The sequence below is a fragment of the Ambystoma mexicanum genome, chromosome 2q (genome assembly GCF_040938575.1).
Source record: "Ambystoma mexicanum isolate Mex_15411 chromosome 2q, UKY_AmexF1_1, whole genome shotgun sequence".
Taxonomy (NCBI): domain Eukaryota; kingdom Metazoa; phylum Chordata; class Amphibia; order Caudata; family Ambystomatidae; genus Ambystoma; species Ambystoma mexicanum.
This window is the reverse complement of record NC_090924.1, coordinates 423,933,676-423,960,209: the sequence shown is the minus strand read 5'-3', so window position 1 is coordinate 423,960,209 and position 26,534 is coordinate 423,933,676. Positions and strand designations below refer to the sequence as shown.

General features: G+C 46.7%; 1 protein-coding gene across 1 annotated transcript in view; it reads left to right on the top strand.

The window, feature by feature from the left end:
• LOC138568750 (uncharacterized) overlaps positions 1 to 26,534 on the top strand; it is an 810,508-nt gene that overhangs the window by 381,515 nt on the left and 402,459 nt on the right. The window contains exon 5 of the mRNA XM_069646535.1: positions 21,748 to 21,957. Within this exon, the coding sequence (XP_069502636.1) occupies positions 21,748 to 21,957 (210 nt within the window). The remainder of the gene's footprint in view (positions 1 to 21,747; positions 21,958 to 26,534) is intronic.

Sequence of the window (26,534 nt, the reverse complement as noted above, 5' to 3'; positions counted from 1 at the left end):
CGATTGATTAGAGTGCCATCTTCGTTAAGCGCTCACCGCTGTCTGAAAATAAGTGTTGCTTTACTTAAGACTTGTCTAATAATCATTGAAGGGAGTGTATATCTTTTAGTGACCGTGTTTTTGAACTGCTCAATATTAGTGCCAGTGTGTTTAACTAGATGTGTTTTTAAATAAATAATTATATCTCTTTTACACCAAGCTCTGGTCAGTGTTTGCTTGTTCTACTGTGCTCTTTTGACCTATTGTGAATACTCTGTATACTGCCTAACTCTTCTTGAGAGAAGTCTGACTGCTCAGCCACAGCTACCAGGTAAATCTGGGTGGTGTAGACTGCTACCAATTGTGTTTACTGCCAACCACCTGTAGTCTTAAATCTTTTGTAGTGGTCCCAGAGGGAACTGCACAGGTTTCTGCCTAACATCTGTAAGACCGTTGCCATTGCATTTCGGTGCTGGACTGCCCTTTTGGGTGGGACAAAGACTGATATGCAAATGGATATTTCCCATCTGTGAAAGGTACAGTGAGCAAAAAGCAGATGCTGCGAACTCTCAATGTGGTTAATAACCACTGAACAGGTTATCATGCCGTGGTCTTTCGAGGGAGGGGCGCCTGCTACCTTTTTTGTATTTTTGGAAGGAACTTGGGGTTGGTCACTCTAAGTTACCTGGGGGCAACCAGACGTGGACTCCATTCTCACTGTGCTCAGAGAGGCACAGCTTCACCTCACTGATGAGACCCAACAAGGCTGAAACACATGTATGGAGTTGCTGTTGGTACTCTTTTTCAGAAGAGAATTGCCATAGCATTTCGGTGCTGGACTGCCCTTGTGGGCGGAACAAAGACTGATATGCAAATGGATATTTCCAATCTGAGAAAGGCAGATGGCTGCGAACTCTCAATGTGGTTAATAACCACTGAACAGGTTATCATGCTGTGTTCTTTCGAGAGAGGGGCGCCTGCTACCTTTTTTGTAGCCCGTACGCCAGGTGAATGGGGGGGTCATGGTGTTTTATACAAGATTTACGCCCTTTTAATCACATTGTGGAGGCAGAGTATCTGGTAGCAGCCAACCCTATAAAAATTCTGTGTGGCATTCCGTTGGAAGCCACCTGCTTCACTGTGATCAATCTCACAAATGCATTCTTCTCAGTACCATTACACCCAGACTCACAAGATTTGATAAGCTTTATGTACCGCAACCAGAAGTGGAAACACACTAGACTACCACAAGGGTATTGTGAGTCACCATCTATCTTTAACAGAGTAATCCAGATGTATTTGGGGAACATCCAGACAGAAAGAACGGTCTTACAGTATGTAGATGATATCCTCATTTGCAGCAAGAGAGAAGAAGAGTGGAGGACAGGCAGTATGCATGCTCACGGTGCTAGCAGACAAAGTGTACAAGGGAGACAAGGCCAAACTCCAGTACTGTCAAAAAGAGGTACTGTACATTAGACAGCTAATATCCAAAGACGGTAGGTACATTGCCCCAAAGGGAGCCCAGACAATACCCAACACACCACAACCTAAAACAGTGAGGGAGCTGCAGAAGTTCCTCGGCCTGTGCAACTATTGCAGAGCATGGCTTTTTGACTACAGCACATACACAGGATCACTTCTAACTTCCCTTAAGGAAGCACAGAGAGGAGCAAAACCACTAGTCTGGACACGAGAAATGACAGATGCATTCAACGCGCTGAAGGAAGCAATATGCACGGCTCCAGTGTTAGGGACCCCAGACTATAAAAAGGAATTCCTCCTGTTTTTACACACCGACGGTGTGGTAATGAAAGCAGTAATGATACAGAAAGCAAGCATGGGCCATAAGCAAATTGATTATTACAGTGGACAACTTGACCAAGTAATAAAAGGGCACTATCCGTGCAAATAATCTTTAGCTGCTGCAGCCTTCGCTGTGGAACAGGCTTCAACAATAACCATGGGGTGCACAACCACCCTTTATGTGGAACACGCCCTGTTTGTGATACTGCACAGGCCAAAGAGCACCTTGACAACACAGGGAGCATCGGGTTATAAGATAATACTGTCAAAGCAGAATTGGAGATAATACGATGCAAAACTGTAAATCCAACTTTATTCATGGCAGACATCTATCAACCAGGAGATTGGGCTCTTGATTGTGCCAAAACATAGAGCTATTCACTGAGACATGCCAGGTGGAGGAAGATGCACTTGAGGGGGGAGAGGTAGTGTACATTGATGGGTCTTCAACTATCGACCAAAGTGATGTGATCAGGAGGACTGGGGATGCTGTAGTAAGTTTGAAAGAGGACTGGACAATTGAAGTAGTGGCGAGTGCTCGGTTACCACCTCATTACTCAGCACAAGCAGCAGAACTAGTGGCACCAATACTGGCTGTACAACACAGCGTAGAAAAGAGGGTGACAATCTACTATGACAATGCCTATGTCACCTCGACAGTACATTCAGGATTTGCCAGGTTGCTCAGGAGAGGGTACAGGAGAGCTGATGACACTCCAGTGCAGCATGCCCTATTGTTGGGAGAACTAATCGAAGTAATAACATGCCCACAGGAGTTAGCCTTAGTGAAGTTCCAACCACATACTAAAGGAGAGGACGCCATCTCCAGGGGAAATGAAGCAGCAGACTATGAGGCAAACTGTGCATCATATTTTGGCAAGATGTGTGAATTAAAGGAGAGGAAAAATGCAACAGGAGGGGTGAGACAGATGGTGATGAAAGAAGGATACAATTACCTACCAGAAACTCAAATAATGGAGCTACAGGGAGCTGCACCCAGGAATGAAAAAGAGCTCTGGATAATGAGAGGATGTTCAATGTCCCCTACAGAGGCCCTATGGTGACAAAACAACACAGGGGGAAGTGGTCATGCCACTTGCATTACTAAAAACAGCACTAACACAGTTGCATAATCCAACACACACAGGAAAGGAGGTCATTGCAGCACGCATTGGAGAATAATGGTTCTGTCCAAACCTGAATGAGCATGTGGCAAATTTTAGGAGTAACTATTTAACGTGCCAGCAGTCCACTTCTGGAGATACCCTGAGAGTTGTGAGAGGAGCCATACCTAGACCCAAAGGCCAATTCCTGCATCTTCATGTTGACTACGTGGACATGATCCAAGTATGTCAAGGTTACCGCTACATGATAGTGGTTGTCTGCCAATTTTCCGGATAGATAGAGGCTGGGCACTGTTCCCATGCCGACATCCTCATAGCTGCTAAATTTCTGCTCAGAGAAGTGTCTCCAAGATGGGGTGTTTGTGAGGTTCTGAGGTTTGACAATGGCCCTCACTTCACCTAAGACCTGTTCAACCACATCACTAGCCTGTTAGGAATAAAACACAAATTTGCATGTGTGTACCTCCCGCAAGCAAATGGGATGTGTGAATGCCTCAATGGACTCCTGAAGGAGCACATTGCCAAAACTCAGCAGAGCACAAAGAAAAACTGGTTCACTGTTTGCCAATGGCACTATTCAAACTACGCAACAAACCAGGGTCCGACCACCATTTAACTCCCTACGAGGTGGTGACAGGACGGCGCGTGCACCTTTCACTGGCTCCTCCCATTAGGGCCTTAAAAGACTGTGAGAATGTTGCTGAAGTTTTGGGTCAGGATATCTTTGACTATGTCACTTCACTGGTTTCTAGCACTTCTTTTATCTCTCGCAAGATACAACGGACCCAGGGTTGGCCAGAGGACAACGTACAAGAATAAACCAATGACACAGAACAAGAAAACCCAAAAGAACCTGCAGTACAGATCAGCGATTTGGTCCTCTTGAAGAACTTTATGAGGCACTGGTACTCACCCTGCTTTACAGGGCCTCACGTTGTTGAGGCAGTAACAGAACGAGCAGTAAGATTGGAGGGAAAGAGCGTCTGGAATCATCTGCAGAACATCAAGACCTACAAAGCATCAAACTCGCCCAGGAGTACAACTGCAGAGACCAACAGGGCGAACACTACAGCTACCAACAACCCACAAGAAAGCACAAATGTCCCTAATACCCCTGAACTAGAGACTGCTGGCCACCTTTTGGTTAGGCGTTCCCAAACCACTTAAATCCCCAAAGCAATATTGGTCCAAATAGACAACTAAAGAACACTGTTCCGTTCCCTATCCAAGCATATGCCCATTGTTAAGGCTACGACTCAGCAACGTGCACACAACAGCAGTAACCTTCTGTTTTCCTCGAACATGCAGGTTATGTACATTTGACAGCTGTAATACAATTTAACCTTTGGTCTTCTTCGTACATGCAGGGTGCTGCGACTGTGATATAATTGTTAGAAAGATTGCTTGATACCCCCTAATCATCCCCTCGAAGCATTTTCCAATCAATTTGTCCATGCTATAAGAAGACCCAGACACTTTAGAGCATGATCCCCTGAGATTTACTTCCTGGTATTTATAGAGCATTTGGCCCAGGCATACCCACAACTTGAACACAGTGCACACCCTTTCCTTCCAACATTACAAAACTCATCTATACAGAAAATTTAGGAGGAGATCTTTGCATAGGCGCTTAGTGATTACTTAGTTTGCAGAGTTTAAGAGACTACTTACAATACTAATATAATAACACCTTTCTTGCGATTTTCAGGCGGGCAACTTTATCATCTCATCAGCTGCTTAAAAGCAGCATAAATGGTTATGGTACATAAACTAACGATTATCATGATTGTTGTAGGGGTCCTATTATCTACCGGGCCCCTAAGTATTGCCTTCTGGCAGCTGTAATTTGCTATGCATGTCACCGCTGTATCCCTCACTAACACCTCCCCGACCCAAACAGCAAGGTCTACCATGTCAGGTGGAAGTGAAGACACTGCTGATAAGGTAAGAAGAGGTAAGCACAGTGTTGGCACAGACAGGAAGGGAGTTGACACGTATCTCACAGACACAGAACACGTAACAAACAACATGTGGTACAAACACTTGTCCAAAATTGGTAGGGATACACCCAGGGAGAGCTGCTATGTCTGCTCGTTAATCCCCTATGCCATAAGCGCTTCCAGAACCTTTGTAGCAAGAGAAATACCCGCAGCAACAGCACAATGTCTGGTGTATCTCGCAATGTTCCAAACACGAGGACAATTATATTAAGACGTTACCTATGCTGAACAATTACGGGGAACTTAGTGAGGGGTTGTAGTACATAACAGAGTGACCAGAGAAAGGAGAAACAAAGATGATCACACTGCAATACCTGCCATACAAGTGGAGAGCGAAGGAAATAGGAGGAGAGCCGGGGTGCTGGGAAAGGCCACAGATAATGATCTATGGACAAGTATAAACAAATGATGGCTGGGAGGACGGAGTGGTGGGAAGTAAGGCACTAACCTTACCAAAGGCAGCAGTGAATAATGTGCAAGAAGAAAATGACAAGTGCCTCAAAGAGTGGGACAGAAGTGCTAAATTAGTGACATGGGTGGACAACGAAGCTGGACCTATGCCAATAATCCCCCTTACAACACAAACATTGTGTTATCAGCACAATGGCAAGGAAGAAGTAAGAGAAAACGTTGTATCCAAGAGAATAGAAATAATACCAGAAATGGGAGCAACAACAGCAGTACTAATGGACAACTATTGGGCTTGTGGATCTAACGCATATGACAAACTGCCACCTAACTGGGGAGGATTATGCTCTCTAGCGCACATCAACATACCCTGACTGGTGGTAGCAAAGAAGGATGTGAAGCTTGATGACTTTCCAAAAATGGAAACAAACAAGAGAAAGAAGACATCAATGCATCCGGTATCGGCCGACCAAACAGATGATATAGACACAAAAAAAGGACTGAGCAGAGTGAAGAGAGGAGGGAATTACTTCTTAGGAAAGTCAGAACCAGCATTGGAAGAAATACCAGCATCACACAGACGGTTTAGCAGAACACACATGTTCTTTACATCACTAATATCTGGAGTACAGACATATACAAATGCCAAATGGTTTCTAATAATTAGATGGGATTTAATGGTAACTATAAACTCAACGGTGAATGGGTTCAACACAATAAAAGAAGAGCTCAGAGCGATATGGTTGTTGGCACTCCAGAATAGATACGTTCTGGACCTCCTCACAGCTATGGAAGATAACGGAACTCTCTTAGACGCAGTTGCACAATTGGCCCAGATGCACGCAAAGATGGAAGATGAAGTACGTGGAACTGGGAATGACAAGAGTTGGCTAGCATATCTCTGGTCATGGATGCTGCCTTGGCTGGCTGATGGACTGAAGGTGATATTAGGAGCTCTAGTACTAGGAGAGGCATCCCTGTGTGTGATCAAGATATGTATTGGAAGGTGCAAGAAAATGGCAGAGGAGGCCATAGGGATGCAAGTGTTAATGGAACTGGAAAATGGAGAAGCAATGGATGACATCGTCAAAGAAAGAGAGAGACTAAGACAGAAGATAGCAGAATCTGACATATTCCCACCTGGAATGAAGGTAGAGAATCTACGCAACCCAAAGAAGTACGTAGGAAAATGGGTGTAGTGCATACCCGAAGGTGGGTGCGTCTACTTGTCCTGGTCATTCGAAGATCACGTAAACTACTATGGACACCTGGCAGGGATAGCGAAGGTGTGGCGTTTAGTAGACGATAGAAGAGATTGTGTGGTCTGGGTGACTAGTCGACCAGAGGGGGGACTGAAGCGGGAAGGTCAGAATATGTCCCCCCGTCCCAGAAGACCTCCAACCGGAGAAGCCCCAAAGACAATATGGCCGCTGATTGTCCACGCTCACACCAATCCCCACTGCTCCCACGATGGACACCTATCACGAGAAACACCCTCTGAACCGACCCTACTACCCAGGAGCAGTGCGGACACTGCCCAAAGTGGATGAAGACACCCAAGAGCCAACCGAAGACAGCTACATGAACAGAATCGACTAAAGCACTGAGAAGCCATGCCTCAAGTCGTTAGAGACACCATGACGACATAGCAGCATCAGACATGAAGCACACGTGCCATCCGCACACTCAGGACTCTCACACACTTAACTACAGGAAGAACACATGCGTACAGTTCTATGAGCTAGAGGACAGTGACATACACATGCTGCCGGCATGTTTATTATTTTGCCATTAGCTGGCCGTCACAGCACAGAAACGCAAGAAGCAGGAAGACCATGTGTGAATGCTTGCAGATACTTAGATGCAAATAACCCCATGGAATGGCAGGAGCACTCGAGGGACCCGACCGGACCATAACGCATTAACCTATGGTCACTATGGAAGGCACATACAGTAGAAGCCAGACCATGGCTTAGGAACTTATATTAGGCCGCCACCGTCTTAGAAATCCTGAAGCCACACAGATCGCTGCGCCAGCACAACTACCACATCTGGAGCAAAACCGCTACCAAGGTTGCAGTGTTGCAAGGAACATTCTTCACCCTGAACTAAAGTAACACCAACTCTGCCTGCCTGGGAGTTCCCTCCTAACAAGTGAATGCAGTGTGACAAGACCATAGCCTGGCAGGGGGTGAGGAACAGATGGTGGAAGGGCCACAAGGCTAATAAGAACGCAAGGACATGTCAGATTATCCCCAAAGCCAAGAGGCCAACAAAAGGAGCCAACTGAAAGTGACTTGGTGCACAGGAGCCAGTGCCAAGTAAACCTGTGTGTGTGTTCTAAGGAGTCCTGGGCCCCTGGTTCTGGGCACTGTTGTGGATGGACCGTGTGGTCTAACAACCTCGCCTAGACCAGAGAGCCCTGCATGGTAAACCATAAGAACTCTGAACCAAAGCATAAGGACACCAGTGCATCAGAACTGGCAAAGTGGGCCAGAAAGAAGGTCAGGCTGATGTGGTGTTTTGCTAAGACTTTTTTCTTTGGAAAGACTATGGGCCTCATTACGAGGTGGGCGGTAAGGGGTTAACGGCGCCGGTAAAGGTGCCAGAGCCGTTAACCCCTTACCACCCTATTACGAGGTGCGCTCGCGGGACCTGCTCTGGATGCCTGGTGTTACCAGATGTCCTTAGCGGGTTCCGCGAGCGGCCCAGCATGCTAACAACGGGCCCGTCATTAACGGGGCCATTGTTAGCATGCTCCCCATTCCTATTGAGTCCTGTGGGGGCTCAAGTGGGAATGGGGATGGTCCGTGTCCGGGTTCTCTGAATGGAGAAATACTGGGCCCACCAAGGTCGGAATGGCCCGGTATTTCCCCATTCAGGTATAACCCAGAGTCTGCTGGGTTTTCCGGGCTTGAATAATAGTATTATAATCGCCTCTTCCATAAGGTCTGGCAAAATGCCAGATTCCAGTGACTCATCCCACACTGATAGGAGGCGGGGAGCTAGTGCATCCTTGAACTAAAACTCTGCACTTAACCCGTCTGAGCGTGGAGCCTCTTTTATCTCAGCCAGCGTTATTGGAGTTTCCAGGGAATCACGAGCATCTGCTGACAGCAGCGTTGTGGGTATCTTGGCTAGATATTCATCAATCTCACTGTTTGTAGCTACACTTTGGGGTGAGTAGAGATTTTCATTGAAGCCATAAAACACCTCACAGACCTCTTCCACCTTAGTAACTACCACTCCATCCTGCCTCGTGATACACGGAATGATGGTGTTGCCTCTCTCACTATGTACTGTGAGTGTGCTAGGAGCCTCCCCGGTCTCCTGCTCTCCATACATGTGTGCCACTCGCCAGCCTATCAAAATAACGCAGCTCTGTCTGCCACTTCTCGGTATTCATCCAGTTGTGTTTTAATTTCTGCACTAATATGTGGTGACGGGCTTCCCGCATAATCCGCCTGTAGTTTAGTCAGGGAGTCCTCTCGCCTTTTAAGTTCCCTTCTGATATCGCAGAGTACCCCATACTTAGTGGACATCGCTAATCCCCGCATGTAGACCTTAAATGCCTGCCAAAAAACTGCCTACTTGCTTACTGATCCCTCGTTGATTTCGAAAAAGTCAGTGAGGTGCTGCGCCATACTTGACCTGAACACTGAATCTAGCAGGGATGCGGGTTTGAAACGCCATTGCATTCTCTGGGAGGCTCCATACGGAATATTCAGCAAGATCAACACAGGCGAGTGATCCGACAGTGTTCTGGGTAGTGTCTGAGTCTCTGCCACCCAACTCAGCACCCTTTGCGATATTAACCACAGTTCTATACAGGAGTGCATATCATGCACCGATGAGTAGTATGTGAAGGCCCTCTGCTCCCCAAGCAGTGAGCGCCAAGCGTTCCTCAAGCCCAAATCTACGTGTGTGTGAATTGTACGTGCTGCACTTGTCAGGGGTCTGGGCACAAAAGACGTGCGATTCAGATATGTGTCAAGTATAGTATTGAAGTCGCCTTCACAGATCACTTGTGCGGTAGGATACCTGGCGCATTTTCGGAACACTTCTTTGTAAAACTCTGAATCATCTACGTTAGGACCATATATGTTCATCAATAACATTTCCACACTCCACAGCTTCCCATGTACAATCACATATCTACCGCTCGAGTCGCTATCTTTCATGTAGTGTATGAATGGGAGCGATCTGTGAACCAGTATCATAACCCCTCTGGCCCTAGTCGAATAGGAAGTGTAATAGCGATGCCTCCCCCCACCCTTCCTGGTGCAACCTTGCATGCTTGGGGACCTAACAGATGTGTTTCCTGTAAAAACAACAGTATCCGGGCCCCTTGTTTGTTTACCTATGCCATCACCTTACGCATCTTCATGGGGATGCCCAAGCCCCTCACATTCCAACTCAGTAACTTTACCCCAGTGGGCCCACTTCTAGCCATCATCTCTCACATGTGTCTGGGTAATCACCATAGCTCTGTACTTGCTTCCAACTCAATAATAACATGTTGTACTCAGCCTGTGCATTTTTATAACAGTTTCGCCCCAACATTCCCCAAAAACCCCTTCCCCTCCCTCATCGTGCCCCAAACTTTGACTATGTTCCGTCCCATTGCTGTATGCCCCACACACCCTGTACACTGCTTAACATAACTTTGCACTTGCATTGGGGGTGACTGCTTCCGTGGTGGTTAGAGGCCCAGCTGCACATCATCAAAACCATATCCGGGCTGGACCATTATGAATATCATAAACCAACATTGCCAGAAAACATTATGAATTTACATAGTTACTTACTAGGTGCAGCACTTCCCTTATTTGAGTGCCGTCCTAGGTGTACCATGTTGCCCTTTATACACACTACATACCCACCGGTCCTGGTCTTGACCTCATTTCAACATTTAATCAAGCGTTTTCAAGGACATAATTATTGTCGTCATGTGCACCGGCGGGACAGTGCACTCAATACATTCTATACCTTCACTGGTGTGTTTGCACAGCATCTTTACAGTAATTCTCCGTCTTCTGGCGATTGCTTCTCTGGCAGGGGAATATTGGCTTCCACAAATGCTGCTATCTCCTCCGGAAATGTGAAAAAGTAAGTTTTGTTTTTAAACTGCATGCACAGTCTAGCTGGGTATAGCACAGCAAAGGGTATTTTGCACCCTCTGAATAGCTTCTTGACCCCGACGAGTGTGCGCTTCTCCTGTTGCACCGCCAGTGTGTAGTCAGGAAAGATGCGGATCACGCTGGAACCCATCTTCAGTTCTTGTTTTTCCCTCGCAGCCTTCAACATAATGTCCCTATCTCTGTAGTTCATTAGCCATGCTATTATTGGCCGGGGGAACGTGCCTGGTTTGGGTCTTGCCGCCAGTGTTCTATGCGCTTGCTCCACAACAAACACTTGTGACCAGCCTGGGTCCCCCAACAGGTCTTTTAATAGTCCCTCTACGGCCAGCTCCATGGTGCGCTCCAGGGCATCCTCCGGCACCCCTATGATGGGAACATTGTTCCGATGCAATCTCGCTTCGAGGTCCTGGCGCTTCAACTTAATGGTGCCCAGGTCTTTCGCCATGGTTGTCACTGTGCTCTGCAATGCCTCTAACGCATCCTCCACCATGCCAATCTTCATTTCAGTTTCTGTGATACGCTCTGTTGCTTTTTCCAGCTGGGCTCGGATCGTGGTAACACTGATAGTGATGCCATCCAGCTTGTTTTTAATGGAAGAAAATCTCTGCTGCATGATGGTCATGACTCCCTGTAGATCTGCGGGCGGTGATAACGAGGCTATTGTTGGAAGTTCTTGACCACTTGCCCCTTTGCCTCCAACATCTGGTAACTTAGTGGCTGGCTTAGTAAATTTGTCCATTGTTCCACTCTTTTTGGGGGGTGCTCCCTTAGGCATTATACTATACCAGTAGGGATTAATCCTGCTCAATATAGTGTATTACATGTTGTGGGTAGGCCCAGAGACTTTCCCTTTGTCTGGCAATATTCCCTGTTGAGTCAGCCCGCCTCGTGCACAAAGGGCGTGCTTGGAACTGCCAGCTTGGGGGCTGAGTAATCCGTGTGACACTGCTTCTAGGCTTGTAAAAACTTTACCCAGGCACAACTTATTGTCAAATTGTGTGTTTGGCAGCTCAAGACTGCAAGTCAGTGCCTACCCTCCCCGTCAGGCTATGGGAGAGGGTTCAAGCAGGTTTGCCAAGTTCACCAAGTCTCCCTGTTGATTCCTCATAAAGATCTGGCCGTCAACCAGAGGGAGATAACTGCCAGTTCAAACGAGAGAGTGTCAGAACTGACAGTAACTTCCTGGTCATCACTAAGTTCAAAATCCCCCTCCTCCTCACCTGTGTCCTCAGATGAGGAATGATGTTGATGGCCCTTCTTCCTCAAGACTTACTGCTTTTTTCATAAGAGATATGGTCTCCCTCTGGTAGAAGCCGCTATGCCGCCTTTTCAGAGAAGGTAGGCAAAGGACACCCTCCCGAGAGCGCCAGAGAGAGGAAAAAGCCAATGGCAGAAAAAACCTCTTGAGTGGTGAGTCCTGCTTGTTGTCGTCTCAAGTTGTGTCAGGGAGATAGGACAGGTCCGCGGATAAGACTCCAGTATATTGCTTCAGCTGGAAAGTTCTTGGAGGGAAGCAAATGAGAGACAAATCCAATGCAGAGATGTCTGGCAAAACAGAAGAGCACATTCCTCGTAGGTAGAACTCAACCCAGACTGGGGTTGAGGAAGTTTGTGTACCAGAAAACAAGGAGAAGCCCACAGCGCCGAAGACGTGCTGCGAGGGAGACTGGAGCAGTATCAAAGCAGTCCGTCGTAAATAGAAAACAGAAGCAGAACGGACGAAAGCGCCAAAACACAAAGAGGAAAAGAGGGAGGAGCGTCCGTAACGAAGGGGTTAATGAAAAAGGTAAGAAAAGGCAGCAGAAGGATAGAAAGAATTGGAAGTGGATAGACTAGAATCAGTATATTAGAGTGGAACTGGAAGAAACCTGACGCGCAGCAGAACGGAACCATAGCAGCAAGCGGGGATGGGACGAGACCCGTAAGAAAGCTGCAGCAGGAGAAAAATCAGAGAAGGCGGCAGGGTAGACAGACAGGAAGAAAAGAACAATAAAGCGTGGCTAAGCTTAGAAGCCTGAGAGAGCACAAAAGTGAAGCGGGTAAACCTGGAAGCAAACAGCGAAAGGGTTGCAACGCACAGAAGCTACAGGGAGGCGTGGCAATAAAGGGAAAGGCGGTGAGAGTGAAAAGAATAGAGCATTAACCAGGAGAACAGAAGAAATATGCTGGCACACCCTAGTGGTGGTGTAATCTCCAAGCATTCCATAAGCGCCAGGATGGCAGGCGCGTGACAGAGAGTGAGTGAGAGTGACACAGGATGGCAGTCTTCTGTTCCTTTGCAGATTGCGACACTCCAACCGTCTGTATCACAGGATTTATCCTCTTGACTCGCCATAAAGATGTACCTAACAGCACTCTGGGCGCATCAACTGTGTCTCACTTCTTCGGCTCGAGGCTGATGTGGGCTTCCAGCCCGCCCCCCTGCCTCCCCTGCCTTCGACCTGTGCCCGGAAGCAGGCCCCCTTGCTTCAGAATGGGAAATCCCCCTCACTAACGTGACAGGGGGTTTAGATTCTATTAAAGACAGGAGGCGAGTATTATGCATTTCCATCTTTACTCTGAAACCACAGCAGCAAAGAAAAAAAAAAAAAACTTTTACAAACAAAAACGTTTGAACAGAACTAGTTAGAGTTCAATGTCAATGCATGGGGAACTCCCCAAACCATCATGGAGGACAGGTCATGCCCTGCAGGGGACCAATGAGCAGGGGCCCTTCTCTATATATGTCCATTACTCTAACCCCAATCCCTCTTTCTGCAGCTGTCTTGCGCCAGACGCCCAATGACACGGTTGAACTGTGTAGCGCGGAGAAAGGATCCAGCGAAACTGGAGAGATCTCAACCTTTCCGCAGCCTGAAGCTATGACGAAGTTCTTCTGGATAGGACTTCTTACCCGAAATCTGAAACAATATGAAATATAACGGGGTGGGTGGGTGGAACAGAACAGCCAATACAAAGGGAGGGTGGGTGGGATAATACTCGCCTCCTGTCTTTAATAGAATCTAAACCCCCTGTAACGTTAGTGAGGGGGATTTCCCATTCTATGGCATGACAGGAGGCTTCATATTATGCAAGTTCAAAGCCCTTGCATCCCAATTCCAATCCCAACCTGAGCAATACATTTGAGATAAAATATATTTATTCCAAATATTATTCCCATGACCAATCAGCTGCTTTGATAATTCCCTCCCCACAGGAGAGCGTCTTAAACACTATAGCATCATCCACAGGAGGACCAAAGGAGCAATGGACTCCCTTTCTCTGCAAATCTACTTAATCCAAATGGCCCAAGGGTAAAAGACCCCGCAATAATGTTCCCACAGGAAGCAGCTGAGAGGTATTTAGGGTTAAGTCCAACTTAAGCATTTAAAACACTTAATAACTTGTACATTAGAAAATGTCCCGGAGACCTGGATAATAGATGGAGTAAACCCTACTTGTACCCATTCTGGCAATAACAAAGTGATTTTTCTGACCCCCGGGAGAACATTCTACTGTCCACATCTAAAGGACTGATACAGGAGATGCACTTAACAGGAAAGAAACTCCACATGGACAACTTTGAAACAGTTGTAGCACAGACAATCCTTCCTTGAAAAGACAAAGATGCGGTAATACAATATGCTATAATCGTAGCCGATAAGAAACACCTAGCCAAGGTGTAACCCCAAAACCAATTGACCTGAAGGTCCTGCGCACCACGAACTGCCAAACCACCATTTGCACCCTTAGCGACCATGTTTCGCTGAGATAATGGCAGTAAAATGCAATCATTGGCATGTAAAGTAACCTTCGGAGACCGTTCTACCAGAAAACCTATTTCTGTTAAGGGCTGAAGGAACCATAAGAGAAAAACTGTCGGGCAGAGATAGACACAGGTGGATAGGGATGACACTAGACAATATGCACCGTAAAATCCTATAGGGATGGCAACCACCCCCCCTCCCGAGAAGGCCCCAAAGGAACCGAGCAATCCCGGAGGAACCGTCCGAAGACAGTGCACTGGCATCCGCCTTCTCACAAGGAAAAGAGATCACCCAATCGGAACTCCAACCGTACAAGATCGTGGCCAAGAGAGAGCTAATAATGTAGCTTCCATAAAGCGCTACAAACCATCAGGCATCTGAGCCCTGCTTGTTATAACACACGGTGCGTGGTGCTCATTTATCGATCTCGGAAGTATGAAAGGCTGAGTGTGGCCCTGCCGAGATTGGATCCTGCATCAGCAGGCTCTGCACAGATGTCAAAGCGAGTGCTGTACTTGCTGAGTTATCGGACCGACATCCTGATTGACCATATGTTGCTCCAGTCTCGGAGCTAACTGCAATTGATCTTAGAGAAAGGCTCTTGAGTGAAACAGAGTTAGGTAACTGTTTCAAAGGCTGATCTAAATGCGAGAACGATAGATTCTCGCGGGGGTGCTTGGAACAATGACACGGAAGGAGCTGGACCTCTGCCCATCTAGGTTAGCTAGCTAAGGAAAAAATCACCCTTTCCAGGGGAGAAAACGGCTAACTCCTTACTTAAGTACAGTCTATCATCCCAAAGGATAAGATGCAGAGTTTTAATGACGTGCCTAAAACCAAGAACAAACTCTGTGATCGCGGAAGGGACATCTCTAACTGTATCCAAGAAACAAATATGTATATATTTGCCAGAACCTTTAGAACCTCGGTGAGTTATCACCTTCTTCATTAACATGGTGACACCAGGGGCTGATGGGAAAGGCCAACCAAAAGGGAGGGACAATGATAAGAGTGAACCCATCAGTGGAACTGAAGCGTAAGCTCCTGAGAGGAGGAATAATGGAGGAACCCCCAACACTAATCCTCGAGGTCTAACACGACCATACCATCTGCCAGGAGACAGGAAACAATGAGCATAACAATACTTCCATTTAAAGGGTGCCACAAATAGATGTTAAAACTTGCAAAATACGTATTATTAGAAGTACCCCATAAGTCCACTCCCAATTAGTGGGAGCATATTTATCTCACTCATAATTGAGAAACCGTGGGGAGGCTGTTATCACTGCCCCTTCTAAAATGAGGGCAAGGGAAAACTGAGAGGAAGAGCGCAAATTGGATCCTTGTTAACCCACAGCGACCCCCAGGGGTTTGAGATGAACATCATCTACGAAAACCTGGTGAACACCAGAGGCATTACAGGAGATATCCTATGACTAGGACTAGCAGGACTCCTGTCGGCACAATCCCTCCAAAGGAAAAAGGAAAAACACTGTGCTCAAGCCCCTCGAGCAGAGGAGTAACTGTGTGCACTTCTTGATGCACCTTCTACCGGATAGGTAGACTCAGGAAAACATCCAAAGGAGCTGCTCCCTTCTCCTGAGGGGCAAGATCTTAATAAAGCCACCTGTTCAATAATAATTTGAGATGAAATCGCACGGGTAAGGGCTTAGGTCATCAGTGGCCGTGAAGGTTTTCCATCGAAGCCGAGCAGGCAATCGCTCTTATAATCCAGCCCTTCATGATCCGCACATTCTCAAGTGCTAGCATTATAATCCGAACCTGGATTGTATAGTTTAACCTCTCAGAGGAATGCGTTGCCCTTGAGCCATCCCTTCTCACAAGAGGGGTAACTACGCTGATCCGTAAGAGCAGAGGCGTCGTCGTTGCCGAGCAGGCAAACAGATCTCAATCAAGTAGCCCAGTACTTGCACATCAAATAGTGAAAACAGAGGTTACATCCCTCTTTAGCCAGCTGAGCAAACTGGGTTATACATGTCTTAAAAACCCAGATACCCTCTTCCTTCATAGGGTCCTACCCCTTATGTCCCCTAGGGCAAAGAAGGATACCCAGGACTGTGCAATCAATGTCGAGAGGGTTAGCTCACAAAACAAGAGGATGGCGCTGCCTCCCAAGACCGCCCCCCTGATGAGGGAAGAAGGCTAAGGTCCTTAGCGCCTCATGAAGGCAAGTAGGGTCCGCCAAATTAACTGGCACAGAAAAACAAGGACCATGCATTAGGGGAGATATATATTAAGGAACACAGGATATGAGGAACAGACCAGAACTGTGGGCACTCTCCCTAACCTGCGTACTTAACCCCTTCAGGGGAGGAGAAACCTAAGGGAAGTAAACGGACTGAGTTGTCCTGAACTTACCTAACGGAAAAAGAGAGAGAGAGAGGGGTAATTAAGCAGACATTTCTTTTCCCCCGTAAAGGGACATGAAATATCATTCTAGTACAGGATGGAGCCTGAATGATGGCTGGATAGGAAGGCCCAAGCCCCCTCTAGGTCATTTAACGACTCCTCCACCAACCCCTGTCTTTTCTTTGAAGGATAAAGTGAGAAAACCAATACACAAACAAAATAGTTGTTTGAACAAAGGGAAGCGGCAATGCTTCACACACAGCTTAACCATTGCTGTATCAAAGGAATACGCCGAGCAAGCGCACCACAAGCTGCTTACCCGAGCAGGGTATGGAAATCAGCAGCACGCCAGGGAACAACCCTTGCATCCAAACTCAGGTGAAACCTGAAGCCGAGCAGGCAGCGGCACTCAAAATAATTGTGCCGAAATTCGGACACAAGATACCCAAATAGGGAGAGACACCTTGTAGTATTTTGTATTTCATTTCTAAAATGTAAAGGTGGTGCATGGCACTCCCCTCACCTGCGCTTCAGTAAGCAAAGCTGTTGCCAGGGCGCGCGTGGGGATTGAAGTGGGTGGCCCATATGTGGAAAGCCTGCAGCTTTCCCATAAGGGTTCATTTAAAGGGAAACCCCTTTTATCTCATTGGGTATAAAGTGAACAAATTAGAATTCATAATTCAACATTCATAAGTCAGCATTTATATATAGCGCTACGAACCCACAGGTATCCGAGCGCTGCTCAACCCTACCCCTGGGTCTGGGGCAGCGTAGAAGAAAGGAAAATCCCCTTATGTATAAAGTCAATAATTTGACCTTCATAATTCAGCATTTATATATATATATAGCCACAGGATAAAAAACGCTGCTCAACCCTACCCCTGGGTCTGGGGCAGCGATTAAAAAAGGAAAATTCAATAATTTGACCTTCATAATTCAGCATTTATATATATATAGCCACAGGATAAAAAACGCTGCTCAACCCTACCCCTGGGTCTGGGGCAGCGATTAAGAAAGGAAAATTCAATAATTTGACATTCATAATTCAGCATTTATATATATATATAGGCACAGGATAAAAGCGCTGCTCAACCCTACCCCTTGGCCTGGGGCAGGGTAAACTAGCCCCCCCCTCCCCTCCGCCGCGTCCGGAGTAAAGCCAAGATTTGACGCCCGAGCGAGGTAAAAGGGGGGAGGGAAGGAGCCTGTGCGCGCGAGGTCCGAAGCAAAGGCTTCAAAGACCCGCGCTGAAAATATCCCAAAATAAACAAAAGAACATAACATGGCGCACTAGGCACACCAACCCACGCGTGACAGGCCTGAAGCAACAGCTTCTAAATGGGCCGCACGCGAAAATAAACAAAGACTGTGCACGTGAGTCTGAAGCTCAGGCTTCAAAGACCCGTGGCCACAGCTGACAATCAGAACATAAATCACGCTGGACAGGCCTGAAGCGGAAGCTTTAGCTTCCAAAAGGGCCGCATGCGACTGCTCGCATTCCAAAAAGAAAGTAAAATAAACACACAGCTCTGCGCTGCCAGGCGCCCCAAACCCATAAAAGGAACCATACTGCAGGAAGAAGCACGGGCGCTCGCAACCCATTAATTCTGTTAGATGCCACGAAGTAAGTGGCCGTTCAAATAACATAGCAAAATAAATTTAAAATTAGGAAACACAATTTCCAAAGTGAAAGCAGTAAGGCACATATATATATATGCAACGCCAATTCATATGGCAACCACTGACTAACATGCAAGGCACAACTACAAGGCGTGACTTAGCTTGTGGTGTCAGCAGCAAAGAAAGAGGGATTGGGGTTAGAGTAATGGACATATATAGAGAAGGGCCCCTGCTCATTGGTCCCCTGCAGGGCATGACCTGTCCTCCATGATGGTTTGGGGAGTTCCCCATGCATTGACATTGAACTCTAACTAGTTCTGTTCAAACTTTTTTGTTTGTAAAAGTTTTTTTTTTTTTCTTTGCTGCTGTGGTTTCAGAGTAAAGATGGAAATGCATAATATGAAGCCTCCTGTCATGCCATAGAATTAAGTGTTCAGTTGCCACGCTGTATTATGATGGGAGACTCAAAGAGGAACTCTGTAGCAGTATTCGCAGGTTAGAACCCACAGGAGTCAACCCCCCAGGGGGAGCGATGTGTCCAGCAAGCACTCGGATGATTACCTTTAAGGGAGCACGATAGTGTCCAAGACTCAGCTTCCCTCACAGCTGCTGTCTCAGCCTGTCTGGGGCAGCTCAGGGGGGCGTGGATGCCACGCTCCGTCAGGTTCAGCGGTCGCGATTGCCTCGGTATGGAGTTGTAGCGCCAGCAGGCCGTCATTGTTAGTTGAAAAGCATGTATACCCTCAGCGCGAATCCAGCGTCATACAGGAGTGCGGGGCAGTCTGTGCCTCAGGGATCCATATGCCACTGGCAGTCCGCTTGCACCCCTCCAGGCGGTTCACCGTATCTGCAATAGGGAAGTCTGTGCCTGTCAAATGGAGACCTTGTGGCAGTACACTTCCGTGGTTTCCGGTGCTTCCATAACCGGTTCGCCACGTGGTGCAGAGCTGCAATTACCAAATCCAAATGGTTCTCAAAGTTCTTTTCGATTTTTTTGTCCGTTGGGCCTTAATTGTCCTCAGAGCCTTACAGTGCTTCGCGCTCACCGCTTCTGCACGGAGGCGTGGGGATGGAATGGTCCTCCAGCCCCTCTCACCATCCGCCTCGCCAGTGTGGGCTCATCCGAGATGGAACCCAACATCTCCCTCCTTCCCCCACAAGCGCAGAATGGGAGCGGCGAACGCCGGCACCATCCGCCCCAATAATTGGCAGTAGGGCAGTGTAGTCATGGGTGATCCTCTGGCCCCCGCCACCTCCAGCGCCGCCAAGTTGTTGCTAGGCCCGCCCAAGCAGGAGTCCTTCACAGCAGTCGCAGTACATCCCTGCACGTATGCCCTACCAGGGCCCGCTGAACTTTACCAAATATTTCAGGCTCTGTCTGTGCAATCACTGCAGGATTCGGCCAGGGTGTGCTTGTCCCCTTCGCACCTCTTGTGAGTCAGTCTTGCGGTCAGCCCAGCAAATTTATTGCCTGAAGTATGCCGGCAACTCCGCACACCACTGGAGCTCACGCGAAGGCGTCCATTCAGCCAAGCACGCAACAGCGCCCTCAGACCTTCTACCATCCTGACATTTGATCTAATAAAGTATTTTACTTTGAACTTTAAGTCTGTTGTCTGTGTCTTGCTTCATGATACCCTTACAGTGCACACTCTTTACTGATTGCCAATGAGGACATATGTAGAAATGTCACACTTACAAATCTCTGTATGGCCCAGGTCTCGGCCATTTCAAAGATAAAAGCCTACATCGAAGTAGGAGATGTGCTTTAGTGGACATGTTGCTGATCTTAGATTCTCGAAACTAGTTTTCTAATTCTGACTTTGGCACTTGATGAAAAAGAGTCTATGCTTCTGTCCAAATCATTTAATCTTCAATGTAACCTACATTACAATTATGTAAAAGCAAAGGTTTACAGTGTGCTGTCTAGTAAGGTCCGAATCACATGTGCACACCCCCTCACATCCCAGCTTCTGGAATACAGTGCTGGCCGACCCTATACACTATACAATTCTGTGTACAGCACCTCATGTTTGTGTTCCTCATGCTAAATGCTCTTTGTAAAATTCTACTGCTCCTAGGAGTGTTATCCTTCTTGTGTGAAAATGTTCTATTCACACTTTGGGCCTCATTACAAATTTGGCGGTATTCTGGTGGTAAATCCACTGGAGAACCACCAAACAGAATTACCATTATTGTCACCTGGTCCGGGGGAATTACCGCCAGATTACAAGTGGCAGTATGGCTGTGTTAGTCCCCATTTATGGAGTCCATAAAACTCCATGAGGATTTTGGCTGAATTTCCACCTGCGGTAATTTCGCTGGTGGTAATTCTGATGATTTTGCCCATTTGTGGCAGTAAGATGGCAAAATGAGTTCCAGCATTCTGCTGGAGAGTTTTCTTCTGCCTCACCACCAAAGCTGGAGTACGGTGGTCTGGTGATGCAGCGGTAATGTACTGGTAAGTCAGTGGTAACAGTTACCACTGCATTAGCAACGTTTTTTTCCTGCACTGCTGTACTTGTAATGAGGCCCATTGTCCTTCCCGAAAAAGCTTCCCTACTGTGTGAACACATTTATAGGAAAATGAGTCCAAATCTGCACAGTCACAAATGGCACGCATGGAGGTGGGCTTATGCATGCTGTGATGGACGTAAGGAGGTACCTGTAAAATGAGGAGAGGTGGGCGGAAAAGCAGAGGACTGCCTACAGAAGGAGGAAGGCGGCAGAAAATGACAGCAGCAAGAGGCATGGCAAGAGGAGAGTGGCTGCTAGGGAGGATCGTGATGCAGAGAACAGGGGAGAAGTGATTGGGGAGGGAGTTTGGGTTGCATGGCGATGGGCAAAAGGAGGGCAGCATGAATGGGGGTTCTGGGTTTTCCCCAGAATAGTGTGTGTGGGGGTGGTGGGAGAGTGGTGAGGGAGGAATGGGGGGCCTCTACAAGGGCTCTAGGGGTTCCCCCGGATAAGCACAGGCAAGAAAGGGGCACGTCATGCCTCACATGAAAGCAATTTACGAATCGCAATCCACCTCTACATTTCTTAATCATTCACACACATGAAAAAAGAATTTAAAATCAAAAACAAATATGGAGCTAGATCCGCCCTATAGCAAATATTGAAGTCAAATATTTAAGGTATCCTGGAATTCTTCACCCATCTACCTTGCTTAGATATGTATCAGTCATGCCAAAGGTTCCACAAGGAGATCGAAACAGGCAATTCAAACCCATTCTAAATTCCTCGCAAAATGATCTGACCTTCCGGAAGAAACTTACTTTTCTCTACTTAGATACTGCTGCATTCTTTCACCACCTTTTTCTTTATCTTTCAAGCTGCAATGAGCTGTTTCACTCCTTCGCATCATGAGGTGTTCAGTGATTTAAATCATAAACTGCTGATTTTCATGTCTGGGGTGGCTTTCTTGCCCTGCAGACACTTTCTTTCATGCTTGCAAATTGTTGAGGCTGTGGGAGGAGGTGGGCAGTTGGCCATTTTGCAGTGACCTTTGTTCTTTATTGCTCTTTTTCTCACTTCCTGTGTTCTTATTCAGAGGCACCTTGTTCCTGATTGGATTGAGGACCCGCAAGCAGAGTATTTGGAAGATGATGAGCAGAGGAAGAGGAAGAGGTGGAAGAGAAGGGTCAAAAAGTTGCATGCCAAGAAAACTCGGACAAAGACCAGAGTCAGACCACACCAGGGACAAGCTAGCCTACTCCCCCCAGGAACTTTGCCTCAGCTTGTACTTAATGACAAATTCAAGGTAAGTGAGAGTGAAATGGGTATTTTTCAATGTTCCTAATATAATAAGCAAACAATTACCAACTGGCATTTAAATGTCTGCTGGAAGCCGTTCTTTTACCAATGTACCACACTCCTTAAATAATATTCCTGTTCATATGCCATTCAAAGGCAAAGAAAGTTGTATGCAATAGTTCATACACTTTTTGCTGTGCATTTGTCTATATGGCCCGTGGTTTTGCTGGCTCTGTTGGCCGTCCCTGAGGCGGGTAAGACTGAATTATGCTTTCTTCACTGAGCTACACCATCTGCTATTGGGAGAAGTGGCATCTGGTCTGGCGGTGAAAGCCACCCCATCAGGTGAGAGCTGCATGATCAGTGCTCAGTGGGCGGTAACATGTATTGTACAGAGGACCAGGGCTTACACCTTGGAGGCTCGTAATTTGCAAAGGACAGTCCATTCTCTCTTTTCACATCTCCTCCTCCTTCTGCTTCAGCAATTTCTGTCCAACCTCCTCCACTCTTACTCTCTCTTTTATCGCCCCATCTTCCTTCTACTTCCGGTCCACTCGCCCCTAATCTTTTCATCCTCCTTCTCACTGCCCTTTCTTCTCCTATTCTCCTTCCTAATCCTTGCACTGCTCCACCATCTCCAATTTTTCTTTCCTCCTCTTGATCCTGAAAAACATGATGACACAGTGGCTATCGGAGACGGCTGCCATGCACAGTGCGGCTTAATGTTTCTGGGTTGTGGGGTCCCATCCTCTAACCTCATTTTATCCGGCTTGCCAGCCTCTGGAGCGGTGTACCATGTGAGAAACCTGAAGGTGTCTCACCCGCTAGTCCCCAGGGATCTGTCATCAAGGTGGCAAGGACACGGCCATCGCTATTGGATCCAGTTCCTCGGGGTGGACCAGTGCGGCAGGATCACCTGGATGGGGGTTCTTCGGGGAGTGGAAGTGGGACACCAAAGGGTGAGACACGGTATCCCCTTCCTTCTTCCTTATAACACCTTTTCCCCATTTTACCAACACAAACACTTTCTCACAGACAGTTAATTGTGAGCAACAATGGACTAATACCAGAGCCGTATACCTGACCTGTCCCAACACAAGGGTCAGACAGAGTCAGACAATGACTGATAATTACATACACCTGACTTCCATCACACTTCACATGGATAAAAGGCGGAGCACGAAAGCACACTCTGAGCAAGGCAAAACGCAGGAGGGAGCAGCAATTCCAAGATGGCATTAAAAAGGCAGCAAGAGAGGGTGACAAGGATGGAGTTACCCTTTCCCTTTTTCAGAAAGGGTAGCAACTTTAAAGAAGCCTCACGGAAAAGAAACATAAGACCGGTAATTGCATCTGACGAACAGTGTATTGTGTGTCAAAGGTACACAGGACCCTCCCGCATTGATAGCCAAGGCAGGGAGAAGAGATTGCCACTGTAGCAAGGCCAGCAAGTTCAGCACAGTCAGTGACTTGGAGAACCTGATAGCAGACGGGATTGCAGTATGCTCAAGGTTGCAAGTGGCATCATTGTATGAAGAAAGAGAACTTGTATACGATTGAACTTAATGAAAACAAGATAGGTACCAGATACAGAGTGGTCTGGCGCCACGTGGATGCCTACTCAAAGGTCTCTGTTTGGTACCCCCCTGAGTGTCTAAGAATTATTTAACTGTGAAATCGAAGTGCTCCTGCAGTGGGTTAAGTTGAATCCTGTGCACATTTGAAAGTCTTTGTTTGCCTGTGAACTAAAATGGGTCTGAGCCCGGCGGAGGGGGACTAATGGTGTAAAAGGGGATCTGAGCCCAGAAGAGGGGCATCCTAGGTGAACAGTAACTCACCTGCGAAAATATTTCTCTTGCAAATGTGAAGCCGACTGCAAATTAAAGTTGGTCTGAACTCGACTGAGGGAGGCTAATTGTGATAGAAGGATCTGAGCCTGGCTGGGGGGGATCCAGGGTGAACATTGAACCGTCCGGTTTGAATATTTGGAAAGGAAAATGTTTTCGTTGTTTCTGGTACATCAGGCCCTCTGAAGCAAGAGGCTTTGAACGAAAGAGACTTGGGCACAGAAGGCCCTGATGTTGGTAAAAGGAACTTTGTCCCGAAGAAGCTCAAGAGTGTACTGTGCTCGAAGGACCTGCTTGTCCTGTGCTAAAAACGTGGGAAAGGGTGGCCAACACCCTAAACATCCTGACTTATTATTTTGTGAACACTTCTTTCTTTTTGTGAACATTATCCCACACTATGTGTAGTTTAGTGGTAAGGATTGGCAATAGTATTCTTTTAGTATAGGCCCGTTTTATTTGACTAGACTCCACTAGAACTGTATTATTATTATTTTATGGTCGTAGTTTGCTCCCATCTTAGACTTAGGTTTAGATAGGCGCTTTTCACACCCCTGATTAAGTTCAATAAACACTCTTGATCAGTTGTGTTTGCCTTACTTTGATACTATGCCTTCCTTACATATGGTGTCAGTGTGGGATGTGACCCTATAATTTCAGAAGCTTAGTCATAGAGCTTCAAACCCTTCTGTTGCCACGAAAGAATCAATATGCATCGATATTTGTAGCAGCAGAGAAGCTATTATCCCCCCTGGGAAAAGAGGAATGATTCCTACAGTTCTGGTTTTAATACCCCCTATGGGGTGTTACATAAGGTTGGCCCCAAAATCTGGCCTAGCTTGGAAGTTTGGTATAGACGTTCTAGCAGGTGTCATCAATCCGGACTTCCGGGGAGATGTAAATGTTCTCTTACAGAATCATGGTGAAATCCCATTTGAAGTACGTAGTGGGGACCAAATTGCTCAAGGAATTCTGGAAAAGGCTCTATTTCCTAATTTTAAAGGAAGTGAACCAGACAAAACAAAAAGAGGTACATTAGGCTTTGCGGCAGCTGATAAACCTTCTATTATCGAAGAGAGAAAGGGAGAGGAGCCTACCATCTATCCCAACCTAGCCTTTGCCCAGCAAAATGACCCTGCCCTCGCTGAAGCTTTTTTACAAGCTATTCCAGAAGGAGAAGGTATAGAGAAGGGGAGCCCTTTCTTCTTCTTTGCTATATAAAAAAGAAAAAGAAACATGTACAGAAGGCTTAGGAAAAACACAATTAGTAATCCCTGAGACCCACTGACGGGTTGTCCTAGAGATTGCGCATTCCCATCTGACCGGGAGACACTTAGGACAATCCAAAACCCAGGCACATATCAGTGGTTTGACGCTGATATAAAGACCTTTATTCAGATGTGTGAAATATGTCAAAAAACCAGCACTCACACCCCATTCATTACCTGCAGCTATGAATCCTTTACCAATCATAGAAGTCCCTTTGTCAAGATATGGGATGGACATCATTGGGCCTCTAGAAACATCTAGACCGGGCAACAAATATGTCCTTGTGTTTGCTGACTACGCAACCAGGTACTCCGAAGCATTCCCTATTCGGAATTATACCACCCAGCAAATTCTCAAACACCCCCTACCATATTTTTCCAGGGTTGGCTTTCCTAAGGAAATACTGACAGATCAATGTTCAAATTTCATGAGCAAGCTCATGGCGGATGTCAAAGAGCTATTACATATTACCACCTTACGAACGTTTGTGTGCCATCCCCAAACAGATGGTTTAGTATAAAGATTCAATAAGACACTTAAATTGATCCTAAGAAAGTTAGTAGATAAAGACGGGAAGGACTGGGACCGAATGATCCCCTGGGCACTATTTGCAGTAAGGAAAACCCCTCAGTCCTCGACTGAATTCTCACCTTTTGAACTACTTCATGGCAAAGACCCTAGAAATGTCCTAGACATGCTCCGGAAACCTGGGAAGAACGAGAAGAGGCACCCATTCCCCTCTTGCAAACCACTACCAGATTGTGGGAGCATATGAGACTTGTTCCAGATCTAGTCTGTAACCATAAGGAAAAAGCCCAGATCCAATAAATATCCCCTTAGGACAAGAAGGTGAGCTTAAGATTGTTTTCCACAGGACAAAAAGTACTAGTCCTCTTACCCACCTCGGAAAACAAGCTTGCCTCTAAGTGGCATGGCCCATGTGATATATTTGAACGAACAGGGGCCTGCACTTATAAAGTAGCCCAACCGGACAGGAAACAGAAGGTCCATCTGTATCATGTAAATCTCTTAAAAGAGTGGAAGGAGAACCTGTCAACCACCCATGCCGCAATACTATCCTGTTTGGTTCCAGAATAAATAGCCAACTTTGAATTAATTTCTCCAGAGCTAACTATTCAACAACAAGAACATCTAAAAGATGTATTCACATCGTTTCCCAATGTATTCTCAGAAAAACCAGGAAGCGTAAAAAGGCACCTATCACTATATTAGAACACCTAATGGAAAAGTGGTTCATCTAAAACCGTGTGGACTGCCGGAAGCCCACAGATAGTGGTTGAGGAATTTAATAAGATCTTAAGAGCAAATATTATCGAGCCTTCTTCGAGCCCATGGTCCTCCCCTATCGTATTGGTCACCAAACCTGACCATTCCTGGAGGTTTTGCATAGGTTCCTGTCAAGTTAATGCCATTTCCGACTTCAATGCGTATCCCATGCCACGCATCGATG